At 41.5% G+C, this 22,487-nt stretch overlaps 1 protein-coding gene across 1 annotated transcript; it reads left to right on the top strand.

Moving 5' to 3' along the window:
* Window positions 1-20,729: 20,729 nt before the first annotated feature.
* On the top strand, window positions 20,730-21,719 carry LOC123741790 (zinc finger protein 2 homolog; the record flags this gene model as incomplete). The annotated part of the gene is made up of 1 exon (XM_045715999.1): window positions 20,730-21,719. A coding segment is annotated over one exon (990 nt), but the record flags the coding sequence as incomplete, so codon positions are not given.
* Window positions 21,720-22,487: the final 768 nt, after the last annotated feature.

The following is a 22,487-nucleotide window of genomic DNA, read 5'->3' as shown; positions in this document are numbered from 1 at the left end:
TTGGACGGTTGTTCACTCTCACACAGACAGACGACACAGAGACTCAGATCAGTTTCGTTTCCTCAGAAGAGAGTTTGTGAAGGGGGATGGACTTCCTGGTTCTGCCAGAGGGGTGGGGTTAGAGGGAGGGAGGGGTTAGAGGAATGCAGGAAGAGAGAGAGGAACTGCATGCAACATCAAGAGGGAGACAAATAGTTTTGTTCCAATGTTAGAGCCTTTAACATGGAATAAATGACATAATGAATCTTAAAATGTGAGTTGTTAGAATATATGAAGGGTAACAGTTTTCTATGAAGTACGTATGTATCATTATTTTAATGACCTTTATAATGCCTTATAAATCAATAAGTCCTGAGGAGGTGTGATATATGGTTATTATACAGTACCACGGCTAAGGGCTGTTCTTAGACAAAACACAACACGGATTGAGAATTATCTAACACTTTCAACAATACAATCACATTTTATTTTATTGGTTTCATACACATATTTATCAGATGTTATTGTGGGTGAAGTGAAATGCTTGTGTTCCTGGCTCCAACAGTGCAGTAATATCTAACAATGCTTGTGTTCCCAGCTCCAACAGTGCAGTAATATCTAACAATGCTTGTGTTCCTAGCTCACAGAGGGCAAATCTAAAAAGTCAATGAAAATATTAGGACAAGCAATGATATATATATATATATATATATATATATATATACACTGTGTACTGTGATGTGATGCATAGACAATTTGGAGTACATCTGTAGTATATCTGAAGAATAGTAGATGTACAGTAGTAGTTATATAGGATGAACCATGACTAGAATACAGTATATACATATGAAGTGGACAACAGTAGTTATATAGGATGAACCATGACTAGAATACAGTATATACATATGAAGTGGACAGCAGTAGTTATATAGGATGAACCAGGACTAGAATACAGTATATACATATGAAGTGGACAGCAGTAGTTATATAGGATGAACCAGGACTGGAATACAGTATATACATATGAAGTAGACAGCAGTAGTTATATAGGATGAACCAGGACTAGAATACAGTATATACATATGAAGTGGACAGCAGTAGTTATATAGGATGAACCATGACTAGAATACAGTATATACATATGAAGTGGACAGCAGTAGTTATATAGGATGAACCAGGACTAGAATACAGTATATACATATGAAGTGGACAGCAGTAGTTATATAGGATGAACCAGGACTAGAATACAGTATATACATATGAAGTGGACAGCAGTAGTTATATAGGATGAACCAGGACTAGAATACAGTATATACATATGAAGTGGACAGCAGTAGTTATATAGGATGAACCAGGACTAGAATACAGTATATACATATGAAGTGGACAGCAGTAGTTATATAGGATGAACCATGACTAGAATACAGTATATACATATGAAGTGGACAGCAGTAGTTATATAGGATGAACCATGACTAGAATACAGTATATACATATGAAGTGGACAGCAGTAGTTATATAGGATGAACCATGACTAGAATACAGTATATACATATGAAGTGGACAGCAGTAGTTATATAGGATTAACCAGGACTAGAATACAGTATATACATATGAAGTGGACAGCAGTAGTTATATAGGATGAACCATGACTAGAATACAGTATATACATATGAAGTAGACAGCAGTAGTTATATAGGATGAACCATCACTAGAATACAGTATATACATATGAAGTGGACAGCAGTAGTTATATAGGATGAACCATGACTAGAATACAGTATATACATATGAAGTGGACAGCAGTAGTTATATAGGATGAACCATGACTAGAATATACACTGCTCAAAAAAATAAAGGGAACACTAAAATAACACATCCTAGATCTGAATGAATGAAATAATCTTATTAAATACTTTTTTCTTTACATAGATGAATGTGCTGACAACAAAATCACACAAAAATAATCAATGGAAATCCAATTTATCAACCCATGGAGGTCTGGATTTGGAGTCACACTCAAAATTAAAGTGGAAAACCACACTACAGGCTGATCCAACTTTGATGTAATGTCCTTAAAACAAGTCAAAATGAGGCTCAGTAGTGTGTGTGGCCTCCACGTGCCTGTATGACCGCCCTACAACGCCTGGGCATGCTCCTGATGAGGTGGCGGATGGTCTCCTGAGGGATCTCCACCCAGACCTGGACTAAAGCATCCGCCAACTCCTGGACAGTCTGTGGTGCAACGTGGCGTTGGTGGATGGAAACGAGACATGATGTCCCAGATGTGCTCAATTGGATTCAGGTCTGGGGACGGGCGAGCCAGTCCATAGCATCAATGCCTTCCTCTTGCAGGAACTGCTGACACACTCCAGCCACATGAGGTCTAGCATTGTCTTGCATTAGGAGGAACCCAGGGCCAACCGCACCAGCATATGGTCTCACAAGGGGTCTGAGGATCTCATCTCGGTACCTAATGGCAGTCAGGCTACCTCTGGCGAGCACATGGAGGGCTGTGCAGCCCCCCAAAGAAATGCCATCCCACACCATGACTGACCCACCGCCAAACCGGTCATGCTGGAGGATGTTGCAGGCAGCAGAACGTTCTCCACGGCGTCTCCAGACTGTCATGTCTGTCACATGTGCTCAGTGTGAACCTGCTTTCATCTGTGAAGAGCATAGGGCGCCAGTGGCGAATTTGCCAATCTTGGTGTTCTCTGGCAAATGCCAAACGTCCTGCACGGTGTTGGGCTGTAAGCACAGCCCCCACCTGTGGACGTCGGGCGCTCATACCACCCTCATGGAGTCTGTTTCTGACCGTTTGAGCAGACACATGCACATTTGTGGCCTGCTGGAGGTCATTTTGCAGGGCTCTTGCAGTGCTCCTCCTGCTCCTCCTAGCACAAAGGCGGAGGTAGCGGTCCTGCTGCTGAGTTGTTGCCGTCCTAAGGCCTCCTCCACGTCTCCTGATGTACTGGCCTGTCTCCTGGTAGCGCCTCCATGCTCTGGACACTACGCTGACAGACACAGCAAACCTTCTTGCCACAGCTCGCATTGATGTGCCATCCTGGATGAGCTGCACTACCTGAGCCACTTGTGTGGGTTGTAGACTCCGTCTCATGCTACCACTAGAGTGAAAGCACCGCCAGCATTCAAAAGTGACCAAAACATCAGCCAGGAAGCATAGGAACTGAGAAGTGGTCTGTGGTCACCACCTGCAGAACCACTTCTTTATTGGGGGTGTCTTGCTAATTGCCTATAATTTCCATCTGTTGTCTATTCCATTTGCACAACAGCATGTGAAATTTATTGTCAATCAGTGTTGCTTCCTAAGTGGACAGTTTGATTTCACAGAAGTGTGATTGACTTGGAGTTACATTGTGTTGTTTAAGTGTTCCCTTTATTTTTTTGAGGAGTGTATATTACTAAATGTGTTTATTTCTGTGTTACAGGGGCAGTCAAGAAATGGAACAGCAAGGCCACAGAACATGACATAATCAGAGCTGTGGGAGACCACCTCAAGCCCCTGGTAGAGCCGGGGGTGGTGTTTACCACTCCACCACGCCTTCAGCAGGCTGGAAAAGTGGGATTGATACTAATAGACTAATAAACTAATAGACTAGAAACAGCATTTAACTAGTTAATTCATATATACAGAAATATAATTTAAAAAACAGAACACTACACTTCCTATGCATCATGTAAATACTCTAACACTGGTTCATCTCAACATCTAATGCTCTTCATCTCCATTGATCTGATAAACACAGGATAGGTGGAGTATTTCATCACATTACACTTCATTTCAACCAGTAGAGAATGTGAAACGCTTTATTGAAAAGCTCATTATCCAAGTGTTATAAATACAAGTTCAATCTGTACTTCAATGCACATCTGTTGTGCATTATAAAAACAGAGGAAGAAAGAGGAGGTGGTGAGAGAGGTGTAAAAGACAGAAAGGGAAAGAGGTAAGCACATAGGAGCAGGGAAGGCAGCACATGATTAATGAATCACAGTGCTACATAAATATTCTCTCAGTTCATCACAATTACATAATAGTGTCTCTCGTCGGCCCAAAGGTTCTTAAAAGCAGGTGAGGTGGTGATGATGGGACTGGGGGTTGGCATCCTCTCACATCAAAACATACCTGCAGACGAGAGACAGATGGAGAGAGAGAGCATGTTTAAACCTTGTGTTTTTATTTTTATTCTAACATTGTTAGTCATCAATCAGGAGGTGAAATGTAAAACTGACCTTGGATCATTAACTCTGGGACTACTGCATCTCTATCTGTATTTCAATGTAAAGCATCTCTTTAATAATACTTCCTGTATAATATAAACTGACCTTGGATCATTAACTCTGGGACTACTGCATCTCTGTCTGTATTTCAATGTAAAGCATCTCTTTATTAATACTTCCTGTATAATATAAACTGACCTGGGATCATTAACTCTGGGACTACTGCATCTCTATCTGTATTTCAATGTAAAGCATCTCTTTAATAATACTTCCTGTATAATATAAACTGACCTTGGATCATTAACTCTGGGACTACTGCATCTCTGTCTGCATTTCAATGTAAAGCATCTCTTTATTAATACTTCCTGTATAATATAAACTGACCTGGGATCATTAACTCTGGGACTACTGCATCTCTATCTGTATTTCAATGTAAAGCATCTCTTTAATAATACTTCCTGTTGACCTGACCAAGTGACCTCTCACCTCTGATCATGCTGTGCCCTCTATGTAGCCAGTTCAGATGCAGGAGGGGTTCACCGACACAGCTGATATAACCTAGAGGATTTAGGGAGAAGAGGAGAGAGGGATGAAGTGAAGGAGAGACTGTTATTGAGAAAATAAGGTAGTTAAAGCGACAGTGTTCAACAGGAATCTCTGTGTGGCCTCACCTGGTGTCCACACCACACTAAGTGGCTGCAGAGTACTTTATGCTGAAAAACATGAACGGACCAACAAGGACAAACAATACAGCGTAGTTATAGAAATAATGAAGTGTCTTACTATTCTCCATGGTTGGCCCTCTTGCCTATTCTTTGAAGGTGGAAGGAGCCACAGTTATACACCTGAACCTGCTTACTGCACAACACAATCCATCAATCAGATTGATTCATGAGTGTGTAGGTGTGGGTTATAGGGTGTCTAATTGTTCTACATTTTTTCAATATGGGTGATTTAAAATAGTCTGTTTTGTTTTTGCACAGACATCACACCCTTACCTAAACAGCACCCTCACCTGAGAAGTAGAAATCAAAGGGAGAGAAACTGTGAATTGAATAACTGCAGTTGACATAGCTCAGTAAATAGAAGAATACTCTTATTGCAATGTGAATGGCTCTTAAAAGAGCTTTTGGTTGTGCATAGTGACGTCTATGGTGTTGCCAGGGAACAGCACCCTCTTTGAAGAAGTAGGAGGTGAAGATCTCCTGCACACGGATTGCCTCTCTTGCTGCGTTGTTGGACCCCATCCTTGAAACATCCTGCAGAGCAGCAGACTCCTCCTCTGGCACACGGCGGCGAGCTGCAGATCCCCTCCTGGTCCTTGGTCACCCAACCTTGCAGTGCCCTACACGGTAACTGTAGGCAATCGTTTTGAAGGAATCTCCAGTTACAAGGTATCTGTAGGAATATGGAAGACAATGTAATTATTAGACTGTTACATCACCAGGTCATTGTGGATTACTAAAGTATAATATCCCTGATAACAAATCATGATAACATTGGATTGATAGATGCATGGGCACACATATGTACATGTGTAGCATGTGACAATAACAGGATCATATCAAGGATGGCATCACAAATGAATACATAAATACCACTTGAAGCTTGATGATGAGTTTGAATCATTTGAATCAGCTGTGCAGTGTGAAGGCAAAAACAACAATGTGCCCCTCTTTGAGTCCCCAGGACTGAGAACCACTGCTCTTCATTGGGACCTCTTCATATGTAGACTGGCTTTCATAGAGCTCTTTATCTGAGGACAGAAAACCTCACAAGAAACAGACTTCATTATAGTCAAATTACACCACACGGAATATTATGTTACTATTATCTCCGTCCTCACTTCTAGGGACAGGAACTACACAAAAGTACCTGCCCTATCCAGAATAGCCTCCTCTCTCACTGACAGTTGGGGCTGCTATCCTTTCACCCTCCTCCATGGCTGTTAGCTAGCTACCTACAAATGCATGTGGAGTTTGTTTTTTACAGTGATAAATAGATAGCTGGTCAGATGTGAAGGAGGAGGTTGATCATCAGGAGTCAGATGTGAAGGAGGAGGTTGATCATCAGGAGTCAGATGTGAAGGAGGAGGTTGATCATCAGCAGTCAGATGTGAAGGAGGAGGTTGATCGTCAGGAGTCAGATGTGAAGGAGGAGGTTGATCATCAGGAGTCAGATGTGAAGGAGGAGGTTGATCATCAGTGAACCTCTAGGATTGTGGCTGAGCTGGCGTTTACACTTCCAGCTTGGTCATATATTTTGATACATTGAATGTTGATATTGTGAACCTATGTTATATATTTGTACCTCCTGTTTCAGGAAGTGATGTCACTAAGTACTGCCCCTATATATACAGTGCAGTCGGAAAGTATTCAGACCCCTTCACTTTTTCCACATTTTGCTCCGTTATTCGAAAATGAATTAAATCAATATTTTACCCTCAATCTACACACAATACCCCATAATGACATCACAATAGCCCATAATGACATCACAATAGCCCATAATGACATCACAATACCCCAGAATGACATCACAATACCCCATAATGACAAAGCAAAAACAGGTTTTTATAAATGTTTCAAATGTAACAAAAACATCAACTGAAATATCACATTTACATACAGTACCAGTCAAAAGTTTATACACATCTACTCATTCAATGGTTTTTCTTTATTTTTACTATTCTGTACATTGTAGAGTATTAGTGAAGACATCAAAACTATGAAATAACACATATGGAATCATGTAGTAAGCAAAAAAGGATTAAACAAATCAAAATGTATTTTATATTTGAGATATTTTAAAGCAGTCACCCTTTGCCTTGATGACAGCTTTGCACACTCTTGGCATTCTCTCAACCAGCTTCATGAGGTGGTCACCTGGAATTCATTTCAATTAACAGGTGTTAAATGTTAATTTGTGGAATTTCTTTCCATCTTAATGCATTTGAGCCAATCAGTTGTGTTGTGACAAGGTATGGGTTGCTCTCATGAGGACCGCCACAGGAAAGGAAGACCCAGAGTTCCCTCTGCTGCAGAAGATACGTTCATTAGAGTTAACTGCACCTCAGATTGCAGCCCAAATAAATGCTTCACAGAGTTCAAGTAACAGACACATCTCAACATCAACTGTTCAGAGGAGACTGTGTGTTCAGAGACTTCATGAATCAGGCCTTCATGGTTGAATTGCTGCATGCAACAAACACTGTTTACAAAAGCTTTGTTAAAGAACAAGAAGGCCCGCACACTGTTTACAAATGTATTGTTACACCATGTAGGAGCAGTATAGACCTAGTCTGTTCATTATATACATCTACATGATGTATTGTTACACCATGTAGCAGCAGTATAGACCTAGTCTGTTCATTATATACATCTACATGATGTATTGTTCCACCATGTAGGAGCAGTATAGACCTAGTCTGTTCATTATATACATCTACATGATGTATTGTTAGTCCATGTAGGAGCAGTATAGACCTAGTCTGTTCATTATATACATCTACATGATGTATTGTTACACCATGTAGGAGCAGTATAGACCTAGTCTGTTCATTATATACATCTACATGATGTATTGTTACACCATGTAGCAGCAGTATAGACCTAGTCTGTTCATTATATACATCTACATGATGTATTGTTACACCATGTAGGAGCAGTATAGACCTAGTCTGTTCATTATATACATCTACATGATGTATTGTTACACCATGTAGGAGCAGTATAGACCTAGTCTGTTCATTATATACATCTACATGATGTATTGTTACACCATGTAGGAGCAGTATAGACCTAGTCTGTTCATTATATACATCTACATGATGTATTGTTACACCATGTAGGAGCAGTATAGACCTAGTCTGTTCATTATATACATCTACATGATGTATTGTTACACCATGTAGGAGCAGTATAGACCTAGTCTGTTCATTATATACATCTACATGATGTATTGTTACACCATGTAGGAGCAGTATAGACCTAGGTCTGTTCATTATATATATCTACATGATGTATTGTTACACCACGTAGGAGCAGTATAGACCTAGTCTGTTCATTATATATATCTACATGATGTATTGTTACACCATGTAGGAGCAGTATAGACCTAGTCTGTTCATTATATACATCTGCATGATGTATTGTTACACCTTGTAGGAGCAGTATAGACCTAGAATGTTAATTATATACATCTACATGATGTATTGTTACACCAAAAAATAAAGGGAAATTATATTATTTTATACTAATACAATTGCTCAGAGAAAGAGATTTAGTTTAACATGTAATTCTCAAAATGTAGGGGTCTGAATTATTGCCACCCATGTTTTCAATACTCCAGCACCCTCCCCTTGGGAGGATAACGACACTGAAATGTTTTATGAGATTAGAGAACACATTGGGTGGGACCTTAGACCATTCCTCCATACAGAATCTCTCCAGGTCTTTGTTTAATTTAGTCTGTCTTATGGACTGCCCTGTTCAATTCAAACCACAGGTTTTCAATGGAGTTCAAGTCCGAAGACTGAGATGGCCATTGAAAATGTTGATTTTGTGCCCAATTGACCATTTCTTTGTGGATGTTGATGTGTCTTGCTGTAAGTTCCACTTATGGCCAAGTTTCAGCCTCCTAGCAGAGAGGTAACCAGGTTTTGGGCTAAAATATCCTGGTAGTGGGTAAAGTTAATTTATTTATTTCATACAGTAATTTTAGCTCATCTTTATCAAGGGTATCAATAACTAGGTGCTTATTTTGATATCTAGTTATTTGACCGAATCAGAAATACAGATGTGGAGTAGATGTAGAGTTTGTTTTAAATTCTCAGAAAAAATCTGAACTAATCAAACAACACTTGTTGCTCTTTATACGTGTTGATATAATATTCATATTTAATGGAGAGGAAAAAAACGTTTCCCTAAACTGCTTTATAATATTATAATTCAATGAAGAATAAAAATAGTTTTCCCTCCTCAACTGCGTTTCCTCCCTCCAGACAGCAGATGGCGATATGTGTCTTTCAGGCGATATTTCTAGTGTGACGTATAATCTAGTGGACGGGACGCTTCTTCAGCAACTGCAGCCACCTCGGTAGCTCGCTAGCCGACAAAGTCTGAACATTCAAGCTGTTTGGACAATTTCGTGGTTTAATTGCCACTGTGATTTAAACATACTTATGTGGAAACAACTAGCTACCCCATTTCATTTAATATTTACGTTGTAAGTCAACTAGCTGGCTGGTTAAGTTAGCACTAGCCTAGCTAGCTAACATCCCCGACCATGCGCTCACTAAGTTACTCTCCTCCTGCTAAAGAAGAGGTCTGTTGGACGGAGAAAGAAGCTCTCGTGAAAGAGGAGGAGGAGGCTGTTACAATACAAAAACAAGTAGAGGGTGAGGCTGTTACCGTGAAAGAAGAAGAAGAGAAAGACGTTTCAGTGAAAGAAGAGGAGGATATTACTGTGAAAGAAGAGGAGGAAGATGCAGTTTTTGGAGTGGAGGATGAAGTGAAAGAAGATGAAGACGTTTTTGGAATGAAGGATGAAGAGGGGGAGATTACTGTCACATTAGAGGAGGACGAAGAAGAGAAGACTGTTGAACTGATTAACACCAGTAAATACAGTGAGTACTATCTAATAAAACAGGGACATTGATCTGATTAACACCAGTAAAAACAGTGAGTAATATCTAATAAAACAGGGACATTGATCTGATTAACACCAGTAAATACAGTGAGTACTATCTTATAAAACAGGGACATTGATCTGATTAACACCAGTAAATACAGTGAGTACTATCTAATAAAACAGGGACATTGATCTGATTAACACCAGTAAATACAGTGAGTACTATCTAATAAAACAGGGACATTGATCTTTTATTTTATTTATTTTTTATTTCACCTTTATTTAACCAGTCTGTTGGGTCCATACTGTGTTGATTAACATTTGGTTCTGGTCCCTGAGTAGAGGGTCAGGAAACCCTGTTCTGATGGGTCTGTTGGGTCCATACTGTGTTGATTAACGTTGGGTTCTGGTCCCTGAGTAGAGGGTCAGGAAACCCTGTTCTGATGGGTCTGTTGGGTCCATACTGTGTTGATTAACGTTGGGTTCTGGTCCCTGAGTAGAGGGTCAGGAAACCCTGTTCTGATGGGTCTGTTGGGTCCATACTGTGTTGATTAACGTTGGGTTCTGGTCCCTGAGTAGAGGGTCAGGAAACCCTGTTCTGATGGGTCTGTTGGGTCCATACTGTGTTGATTAACATTGGGTTCGTTCGACATGGCGGCCGACTTTTTTATTTTTTAAAGTTGAGTCAACTGACTGATCACCTTGCATCGTGTGTATAACTGCTCGATATTATTTGTACATCAGTCAGTCGCAATTTACCCATGGTACATCAGTTTTGATGCTCTCAAACACGGCCATTCATCCAGACATAAATCTATTGTTGTAGAACATCTGACATGTAGAAGAAGGAATCCCATCCGAAGGCTGTATTTATCAAGCGTCTCAGTAGGAAGGCTGGTCTCAGATCAGTTTTAGATGGACAGGTGGGATCTGTTCCTAGGTCAGAGCTCCTACTCTTATCAACCGTCTCAGTAGGAAGGCTGGTCTCAGATCAGTTTTAGATGGACAGGTGGGATCTGTTCCTAGGTCAGAGCTCCTACTCTTATCAAGCGTCTCAGTAGGAAGGCTGGTCTCAGATCAGTTTTAGATGGACAGGTGGGATCTGTTCCTAGGTCAGAGCTCCTACTCTTATCAAGCGTCTCAGTAGGAAGGCTGGTCTCAGATCAGTTTTAGATGGACAGGTGGGATCTGTTCCTAGGTCAGAGCTCCTACTCTGATGAGACATTATATTTATTTCACCTTTATTTAACCAGGTAGGCTAGTTGAGAACAAGTCCTTTATTAAACCAGGTAGGCTAGTTGAGAACAAGTCCTTTAATTAACCAGGTTGGCTAGTTGAGAACAAGTCCTTTAATTAGCCAGGTAGGCTAGTTGAAAACAAGTCCTTTAATTAACCAGGTAGGCTAGTTGAGAACAAGTCATTTATTTAACCAGGTAGACTAGTTGAGAACAAGTTCTCATTTACAATTGCGACCTGGCCAAGATAAAGCAAAGCAGTTCGACAACATACAACAACACAGAGTTACACATGGAGTAAAACAAACATACAGTAGAAAAATAAGTCTATATACAATGTGAGCAAATGAGGTGAGATAAGGGAGGTAAGGCAACAAATGCCATGGTGGTGAAGTAAATACAATATAGCAAGTAAAACACTGGAATGGTAGATTTGTAGTGGAAGAAAGTGCAAAGTAGAAATAGAAATAATGGGGTGCAAAGGAGCAAAATAAATAAATTAATACAGTAGGGGAAGCGGTAGTTGTTTGGGCTAAATTATAGATGGGCTATGTACAGGTGCAGTGATCTGTGAGCTGCTCTAACAGCTGGTGCTTAACCTGTTGGGGATAGGGGGCAGTATTTGCACGGCCGGATAAAAAACGTACCCGATTTAATCTGGTTACTACTCCTGCCTAGTAACTAGAATATGCATATAATTGTTTGATTTGGATAGAAAACACCCTAAAGTTTCTAAAACTGTTTGAATGGTGTCTGTGAGTATAACAGAACTCATTTGGCAGGCCAAAACCTGAGAAGATTCTGTACAGGAAGTACCCTGTCTGATCATTTCTTGGCCTTCTTGATCATCTCTATCCAAAACAGGGGATCTCTGCTGTTACGTGACACTTCCTACGGCTCCCATAGGCACTCAGAAGGCGGCAAAAAGCTGAATGGTGGCATTGCAGGCCCTGGCTGAAAAACATTAGCGCATTTTGATAGTGGTCGATCAGAGAACAGAGACTGGAGGCGCGTGCACGAGGCGACCCCATGTTTTTATTATTTCGTCTTTGAACGAAAACAACGACTCCCGGTCGGAATATTATCGCTTTTTACGAGAAAAATAGCATAAAAATTGATTTTAAACAGCGGTTGACATGCTTCGAAGTACGGTAATGGAATATTTAGAATTTTTTTGTCACGAAACGCGTCGGGCGTGTAACCCTTCGTCACCCTTGGATAGTGTCTTGAACGCATCGAACAAAACGCCGCTATTTGGATATAACTATGGATTATTTTGAACCAAACCAACATTTGTTATTGAAGTAGAAGTCCTGGGAGTGCATTCTGACGAAGAACAGCAAAGGTAATCACATTTTTCTAATAGTAAATCTGAGTTTGGTGAGGGCCAAACTTGGTGGGTGTCAAAATAGCTAGCCCGTGACGGCGAGCTATCTACTCAGAATATTGCAAAATGTGCATTTGCCGAAAAGCTATTTTAAAATCGGACATAGCGATTGCATAAAGGAGTTTTGTATCTATAATTCTTAAAATAATTGTTATGTTTTTTGTGAACGTTTATCGTGAGTAATTTAGTAAATTCACCGGAAGTTTGCGGTGGGTATGCTAGTTCTGAACGTCACATGCTAATATAAAAGCTGGTTTTTGATATAAATATGAACTTGATTGAACAAAACATGCATGTATTGTATAACATAATGTCCTAGGAGTGTCACCTGATGAAGATCATCAAAGGTTAGTGCTGCATTTAGCTGTGGTTTGGGTTCATGTGACATTATATGCTAGCTTGAAAAATGGGTGTCTAATTATTTCTGGCTGGGTACTCTGCTGACATAATCTAATGTTTTGCTTTCTTTGTAAAGCCTTTTTGAAATCGGACAGTGTGGTTAGATTAACGAGAGTCTTGTCTTTAAATTGGTGTAAAATAGTCATATGTTTGAGAAATTGAAGTAATAGCATTTCTAAGGTATTTGAATAACGCGCCACGGGATTCCACTGGCTGTTGAGTAGGTGGGATGATTTCGTCCCACATACCCTAGAGAGGTTAACGGGATTGGTTGGACAACAACCAGTGAGATAGCACGGCGCGAAATTCCCCCCAAAAATTTCTCAAAATTTAAATTCAAGTATTATACGGCATTTTAAAGATACTCTACTCGTTAATCCAACCACATTGTCCGATTTCAAAAAGGCTTTACGGTGAAAGCAAAACATTAGATTATTGTAGGATAGCACCTTAGCAACAAAAAAAGCCATTTTCCAAAGACGGATAGCCATCACAAAACCAGATATACAGCTAAAATTAAGCACTAACCTTTGACAATCTTTATCAGATGACACTCCTAGGACATCATGTTACACAATACATGCATTTTTTGTTCGATCAAGTTCATATTTATATCCAAAAACCCAATTTTTACATTGGTGCATGACGTTCAGAAAATGTTTTCTCCCCATAACTATCGGTGAATGGGCACATTAATTTACAGAAGAACTCATAAACGTTGACAAAATGTATAACAATTTTGTGGTAGTGCTTTGCTGCAGGAGGGACTGGTGCACTTCACAAAATAGATGGCATCATGAGGGAGGAGAATTATGTGGATATATTGAAGCAACATCTCAAGACATCAGTCAGGAAGTTAAATCTTGGTCACAAATGGGTCTTCCAAATGGACAATGACCCCAAGCATACTTCCAAAGTTGAGGCAAAATGGCTTAAGGACAACAAAGTCAAGGTATTGGAGTGACCATCACAAAGTCCTGACCTCAACCCTATAGAAAATTTGTGGGCAGAACTGAAAAAGTGTGTGCGAGCTATAAGGCCTACATCCTGACTCAGTTACACCAGCTCTGTCAGGAGGAATGGGCCAAAATTCACCCAACTTATTGTGGGAAGCTTGTGGAAGGCTACCCAAAACGTTTGACCCAAGTTAAACAATTTAAAGGCAATGCTACCAAATACTAATTGAATGTATTTCCTACGTCTCACCCACTGGGAATGTGATGAAAGAAATAAAACCTGAAATAAATAATTCTCTACTATTATTCTGACATTACACATTCTTAAAATAAAGTGGTGAACCTAACTGAGCTAAGACAGGGAATATTTACTAGGATTAAATGTCAGGAATTGTGAAAGATGTAGTTTAAATGTATTTGGCTAAGGTTTATGAAAACTTCCGACTTCAAATGTATATTTCAATCTCTTTTTCCATTTTTAAATTAAATATTACTTCTGGCAACCCGCCTCACCCAATGTGATACGGATCTGCTATTTTTTTAGACCTTATAGCTAGAACCTCCATCAGAAGCTAGCCATCAGAAGCTAACCAGCTAATTAGCTACTAGCTATTTAGTCCTTGTTAGCCACTGCTAGCGGACCATTACACCGGATAATCGCAGCTAGCTAGCTGCTACCGAGTGGCCCAGCCCATCTCCCGGCCTGCTCAGTGGACTCTATGATCACTCGGCTACACAGCTGATGCCTCCTGGACTCTTCACTAACACAACTAGAAGCCACTACATCACCGGATTCCTGCCGTAAGCTCTGGACCTTTGCACCGGAGTGGCTATAGTGGCTAACACCCTTGTCCCGAAGCTAGCACCAGTTAGCCTTGAGCCAGGTGCATCTCCCGGCTAGCAAACAAAATTACTCCAGCTACAATACCTCTTTTGCCAATTGGCCTGGACCCTTTGTTGACATGGAGCCCCAACGATCCATCACGACTGGTCTGCCAACGTAATTCCGTCCGATGTGCCCTCAACTGGCCTTTGCCAGACGTCGGTGACGCCCTTGTCCCGAAGCTAGCACCAGTTAGCCTCAAGCCAGGCGCGTCTCCCGGCTAGCATAGTAACGACTACCTAACGGCTTCCCTGGTTCATATATTGCTGTTCACTGGACCCTATGATCACTTGGCTACATAGCTGATCCCTGCTGGACTGTTCATTAATCACGGTACTCTGTTTTGTTTATCTGTCGGCCCCAGCCTCGAACTCAGGCCCTGTGTGTAGTTAACTGACCCTCTCTGCCCATTCATCGACACTTTACCTGTTGTTGTTGTCTTAGCTGATTAACTGTTGTCTTACCCGTTGTTGTCTTAGCTAGCTATCCCAATCAACACCTGTGATTGCTTTATGCCTTGCTTTGTCTCTCTAATGTCAATATGCCTTGAATACTGTTGTTTAGGGTAGTTATCATTGTTTTATTTTACTGCGGAGCCCCTAGTCCCACTCAACATGCCTCAGAGAGCTCTTTTGTCCGACCTCCCACACATGCGGTGACCTCACCTAGCGTAACTGGTGCCTCCAGAGATGCAACCTCTCTTATCATCACTCAACGCCTAGGTTTACCTCCACTGTACCCGCACCCTACCATACCCCTGTCTGTACATTATGCCTTGAATCTATCCTACCACGCCCAGAATTCTGCTCCTTTTATTCTCTGTTCACAACGCATTAGACGACCAGTTCAGATAGCCTTTAGCCGTACCCTCATCCTACTCCTCTGTTCCTCGGGTGATGAAGAGGTTAACCCAGGCCCTGTGTGCCCCCAGGCGCTCTCATTTGTTGACTTCTGTAACCGTAGAAGCCTTGTTTTCATGCATGTTAACATAAGAAGCCTCCTCCCTAAGTTTGTTTTACTCACTGCTTTAGCACACTCCACCAACCTTGATGTCTTTGCCGTGTCTGAATCCTGGCTTTGGAAGGCCACCAAAAATTCTGAAATTTCCATCCCCAGCTACAACATTTTCCGTCAAGATAGAACTGCCAAAGGGGGAGGAGTTGCAATCTACTGCAGAGATGGCCTGCAGAGTTCTATCATACTTTCCAGGTCTATGCCCAAACAGTTCGAGCTTCTAATTAAAAAAATTAGCTCCCAGCTGTACCCTGGACACTATATGTGAATTGATTGCCCCCCATCTATCTTCAGCATTCGTTCTGTTAGGTGACCTAAACTGGCATATCCTTAACACCCCTGGCCATCCTACAATCCAAGCTAGATGCCCTCAATCTCACACAGATAATCAAAGAACCTACCAGGTACAACCCTAAATCCATAAACATGGGCACCCTCATAGATATTATCCTGACCAACTTGCCCTCCAAATACACCTCTGCTGTTTTCAGTCAGGATCTCAGTGATCAATGCCTCATTGCCTGCATCCGTTATGGGTCCGTGGTCAAACGACCACCCCTCATCACTGTCAAACGCTCCCTAAAACACTTCTGCAAGCAGGCCTTCCTAATCAACCTGGCCCTGGTCTCCTGGAAGGATATTGACCTCATCCCGTCAGTAGAGGATGCCTGCTTGTTCTTTAATTATAATTTCCTCACCACCTTAAATAAGCATGCCCCTTTCAAAAAATGTAGAACTAAGAACAGATATAGCCCTTGGTTCACTCCAGACCTGACTGCCACTCGACCAGCACAAAAACATCCTGTGGCGTACTGCACTAACAGCTCCCCACCCCCGCAGTTACTTCCCCAAGCCTCCCCAGCTTCTCCTTCACCGAAATTCAGATAGCTGATGTTCTGAAAGAGTTGCAAAACTTGGACCCGTACAAATCAGCTGGGCTTGATAATCTGGACCCTCTCTTTCTAAAATTATCCGCCGCCATTGTGGCAACCCCTATTACTAGTCTTTTCAACCTCTCTTTCGTATCGTCCGAGATTCCTAAAGATTGGAGCGCTTCCGCGGTCATCCCCCCCCTCTTCAAAGGGGGTGACACTCTAGACCCAAACTGTTACTGACCTATATCCATCCTGCCCTGCCTTTCTAAAGTCTTCGAAAGTCAAGTTAACCTCTTACATCTAGACGTTCCGCTAGCGGAACACCTGCTCCAATATCCAATGATGGGCGTGGCGCGAAATACAAATTCCTCTAAAATCCGAAAACTTCCATTTTTCAAACATATGACTATTTTACACCATTTTAAAGACAAGACTCTCGTTAATCTAACCACACTGTCCGATTTCAAAAAGGCTTTACAGCGAAAGCAAAACATTAGATTATGTCAGCAGAGTACCCAGCCAGAAATAATCAGACACCCATTTTTCAAGCTAGCATATAATGTCACAAAAACCCAGAAGACAGCTAAATGCAGCACTAACCTTTGATGATCTTCATCAGATGACACACCTAGGACATTATGTTATACAATACATGCATGTTTTGTTCAATAAAGTTCATATTTATATCAAAAACCAGCTTTTTACATTAGCATGTGACGTTCAGAACTAGCAAACTTCCGGGGAATTTACTAACAATTTACTAAATTACTCACAATAAACGTTCACAAAAAGCATTACAATTATTTTAAGAATTATAGATACAGAACTCCTCTATGCACTCGATATGTCCGATTTTAAAATAGCTTTTTGGTGAAAGCACATTTTGCAATATTCTAAGTACATAGCCCGGCCATCACAGGGCTAGCTATTTAGACACCCGGCAAGTTTAGCCTTCACCAAAATCAGATTTACTATAAGAAAAATGGTCTTACCTTTCCTGTTCTTCGTCAGAATGCACTCCCAGGACTTCTACTTCAATAACAAATGTTGGTTTGGTCCCAAATAATCCATCGTTATGTCCAACAGCGGCGTTTTGTTCGTGCGTTCTAGACACTATCCGAATGGTAAATCAGGGTCGCGCGCATGGCGCATTTCGTGACAAAAAAATTCTAAATATTCCATTACCGTACTTCGAAGCATGTCAACCGCTGTTTAAAATCAATTTTTATGCAATTTATCTCATAGAAAAGCGATAATATTCCGACCGGGAATCTGCGTGACTGTAAACAGAGGGAAAAACAGAAAGGCGGGGGCGGCCAGTGCTCGCGCCTAAGCCCTTTGTCCTCTGATAGACCACTTAGCAAAAGCGCTCCTGTGTTTCAGCCAGGGCTTTGAATTACGTCATTCAGCTTTTTGCCGCCTTCTGAGAGACCATGTGAGCCGTAGGAAGTGTCACGTTAGAGCAGAGATCATTTGTAATGGATAGAGATGGCAAACAAGTTCAAGAAATGGTCAGACAGGGTACTTCCTGTACAGAATCTTCTCACGTTTTGGCCTGCCAAATGAGTTCTGTTATACTCACAGACACCATTCAAACAGTTTTAGAAACTTTGGAGTGTTTTCTATCCAAAGCTAATAATTATACGCATATTCTAGTTTCTGGGCAGGACTAATAATCAGATTAAATCGGGTACGTTTTTATCCAGCCGTGAAAATACTGCCCCCCTAGCCATAAGAGGTTAACAAACAGATCACTGACCATTTTGAATCCCACCGTACCTACTCCGCTGTGCAATCCAGTTTCCGAGCTAGTCACAGGTGCACCTCAGCCACGCTCAAGGTACTAAATGATATCATAACCGCCATCGATAAAAGACAGTACTGTGCAGCCGTCTTCATCAACCTGGCCAAGGCTTTCGACTCTGTCAATCACCGTATTCTTATCGGCAGACTCAATAGCCTTGGTTTCTCAAATGACTGACTCCCCTGGTTCACCAGCTACTTCTCAGACAGAGTTCAGTGTGTCAAATCGGAGGGCCTGTTGTCCGGACCTCTGGCAGTCTCTATGGGAGTACCACAGGGTTCAATTCTCGGACCGACTCTTTTCTCTGTATATACCAATGATGTTGCTCTTGCTGCGGGTGATTCTTTGATCAACCTCTACGCAGAAGACACCATTCTGTTTACATCTGGCCCATTCTGTTTACACTGTGTTTGCAAACCTCCAAACGAGCTTCAATGCCATACAACACTCCTTCCATGGCCTCCAACTGCTCTTAAACGCTAGTAGAACTAAATGTATGCTCTTCTACCGATCGCTGCCTGCACCCGCCCGTCCAGCATCACTACTCTGGACGTTTCTGACTTAGAATATGTGGACAACTATAAATACCTAGGTGTCTTGCTAGACTGTAAACTCTCCTTCCAGGCTAATATTAAGCATTTCCAATCCAAAATGTAATCTAGAATTGGCTTCCTATTTCGCAACAAAGCCTCTTTCACTCACGCTGCCAAACATACCCTCGTAAAACTGACTATCCTACCGATCCTTGACTTTGGCGATGTCATTTTCAAAATAGCCTCCAACACTCTACTCAGCAAACTGGATGCAGTCTATCACAGTGCCATCCGTTTTGTCACCAAAGCCCCATATACCACCCACCACTGGGACCTGTATGCTCTCGTCGGCTAGCCCTCGCTACATATTCGTCGCCAAACCCACTGGCTCCAGGTCATCTATAAGTCTTTGCTAGGCCGCCTTAACTCAGCTCACTGGTCACCATAGCAACACCCACCCATAGCACGCGCTCCAGGAGGTATATCTCACTGGTCATCCCCAAAGCCAACACCTACTTTGGACACATTTCTTTCCAGTTCTCTGCTGCCAATCACTGGAACGAATTGCAAAAATTTCTGAAGTTGGAGACTTATATCTCCCTCACTAACTTTAAGCATCAGCTATCTGAGCAGCTTACCGATCGCTGCAGCTGTACACAGCCCATCTGTAAATAGCCCATCCAACTGCCTACCTCATCCCCATGTTTTTATTTACTTTCTCTGCTCTTTTGCACACCAGTATTTCTACTTGCACATCATCATCTGCACATCCATCACTTCAGTGTTAAATTGTAATTACTTCGCTACTATGGCCTATTTATTGCTTTTCCTCCGTACTCCAGATTTTTCTATTGTGTTATTGACTGTTCGTTTGTTTATCCCATGTGTAACTCTGTTGTGTTTTTGTCGCACTGCTTTGCTTTATCTTGGCCAGGTCGCAGTTGTAAATGAGAACTTGTTCTCGACTGGCCTACCTGGTTAAATAAAGGTGAAATAAAAAATAAAATCTTAACTTTATTGACAACACCCAAATGGATACTGTCATTAACACGGTTCTTCAATAATTACACACAATTCATAATACTGTAGCAAATATTATATTAAACAGGACATTCAAATGAGCCTTACAATTATAATCCAAAGTAGTGTGAAATGTACTCATAAGCAACCTGGAAATGGAGGTTACTCCCCTGAGTCTCCCCCATTCACATTCAGAATACATTGTGAAAAACTAAAATCTTTGCTCACCATTTTTGCTCCTGGCAGATATACTACATCCATAACTATCGGTTTCTTCATTAGCAGGGAGGAGTTTCTGCAATCAAATTGCCCTCGTGCTGCAATTTTAGCAAACACAGAAAGGGGCCTATATTGGAGACCAATTAGTCGTCTGGCACACTGCTTAGAGTTTCAACAACATGAATAACTTATTTCTAGCCTACAATCATCGATGTCACTACTAATGTGAAAAGAAGACAAAATATGACTATTCCTACTCATTTTAAGACAATTGTCAAATAATTTTAACATTCATTACAGACGTCAATTGTTGTACAACATCATGGCTCCACTGTTGGCATCACCTTTTACAGTGGATTTCCGCTGTTGTGGGCCTTTAATCATCTGTCTGACTTTGTTGTTCACACAGGAGAGAGACGTGACTATCGTGGATCCTCTGGGGAGCCTCAACAACCTCGTGATGCTGAAGAGGCAGAGAAGAGTCTCTCCAGATCAGAACACCTCAATAAACACCTGCAAAGACCCACAGGGAAGAGAACTCACTGCTGCTCTGACTGTGGGAAGAGATTCACCTCATCAGGCATTAAAATTCATCAGAGAACACACACAGGAGAGAAACCTTACAGCTGTGATCAATGTGGGAAGAGTTTTACTTCATCTGGCTCTCTGAATCTACACCAGAGAACACACACAGGAGAGAAACCTTATAGCTGTGATCAATGTGGGAAGAGTTTTGGTCAATCTTGCCATCTGACTCAACACCAGAGAATACACACAGGAGAGAAACCTTATAGCTGTGATCAATGTGGGAAGAGTTTTGGCCAATCTTGCCATCTGACTCAACACCAGAGAATACACACAGGAGAGAAACCTTATAGCTGTGATCAATGTGGGAAGAGTTTTGGTCAATCTAGAGAGCTGACAGTGCACCAGAGAATACACACAGGAGAGAAACCTTATAGCTGTGGTCAATGTGGGAAGAGTTTTGGTCATTCTGGACAGCTGACAGTGCACCAGAGAACACACACAGGAGAGAAACCTTACAGCTGTGATCAATGTGGGATGAGTTATACTACATCTGGCTCTCTGAATCTACACCAGAGAACACACACAGGAGAGAAATCTTATATCTGTGATCAATGTGGGAAGAGTTTTGGTCGATCTTGCCATCTGACTCAACACCAGAGAATACACACAGGAGAGAAACCTTACAGCTGTGATCAGTGTGGGAATAGTTTTACTACATCTGGCTCTCTGACTTTACACCGGAGAATACACACAGGAGAGAAACCTTATAGCTGTAATCAATGTGGGAAGAGTTTTACTACATCTAGCCAGCTGACTTTACACCAGAGAATACACACAGGAGAGAAACCTTATAGCTGTGGTCAATGTGGGAAGAGTTTTGGTCAATCTAGCCAGCTGACATTACACCAGAGAACACACACAGGAGAGAAACCTTATAGTTGTGGTCAATGTGGGAAGAGTTTTTGTCAATCTGGCAATCTGACAGTGCACCAGAGAACACACACAGGGGAGTAATCTTATAGCTGTGATCAATGTGGGAAGAGTTTTGGTCAATCTAGTCAGCTGACATTACACCAGAGAACACACTGTATTGTATATATACAATAAATGTATTGGAGATGAGTTTTGTTTGGGCTCGTTCCAAGGGGACGAGAGTTCTAGAAGCTAGTGAGTTTTAGGATTCTATAGAAAGAGAAAGGATAAAAAGTATGATTGTATATTATTATTTAGAAATACGTGTAGCCAGTAGACACCATGTTTATATTGTAGAAGGTGAAGCTTTGTAGATGATTACGTGAAATGGAAGTTGTAGAGATACTCTGAATGATCGGCTATGAAAAGCCAACTGACATTTACTCCTGAGGTGCTGACCTGTTGCACCCTCGACAACCACTGTGATTATTATTATTTGACCCTGCTGGTCATCTATGAACATTTGAACATCTTGGCCATGTTCAGTTATAATCTCCTTCCGGCACAGCCAGAAGAGGACTGGCCACCCCTCATAGCCTGGTTTCTTCCTTGGTTTTGGCCTTTCTAGGGAGTTTTTCCTAGCCACCGTGCTTCTACGCCTGCATTGCTTGCTGTTTGGGGTTTTAGGCTGGGTTTCTGTACAGCACTTTGAGATATCAGCTGATGTAAGAAGGGCTTTATATAGACCTACTGTAGGACCCATAACAACAACATAGACCTACTGTAGGACCCATAACATCACCTAACAACAACATAGACCTACTGTAGGACCCATAACTTCACCTAACAACAACATAGACCTACTGTAGG

The sequence above is a fragment of the Salmo salar genome, chromosome ssa03 (genome assembly GCF_905237065.1).
Source record: "Salmo salar chromosome ssa03, Ssal_v3.1, whole genome shotgun sequence".
Taxonomy (NCBI): domain Eukaryota; kingdom Metazoa; phylum Chordata; class Actinopteri; order Salmoniformes; family Salmonidae; genus Salmo; species Salmo salar.
The sequence above is the reverse complement of the archived record's forward strand: the minus strand, read 5'-3'. Positions and strand labels throughout refer to the sequence as shown.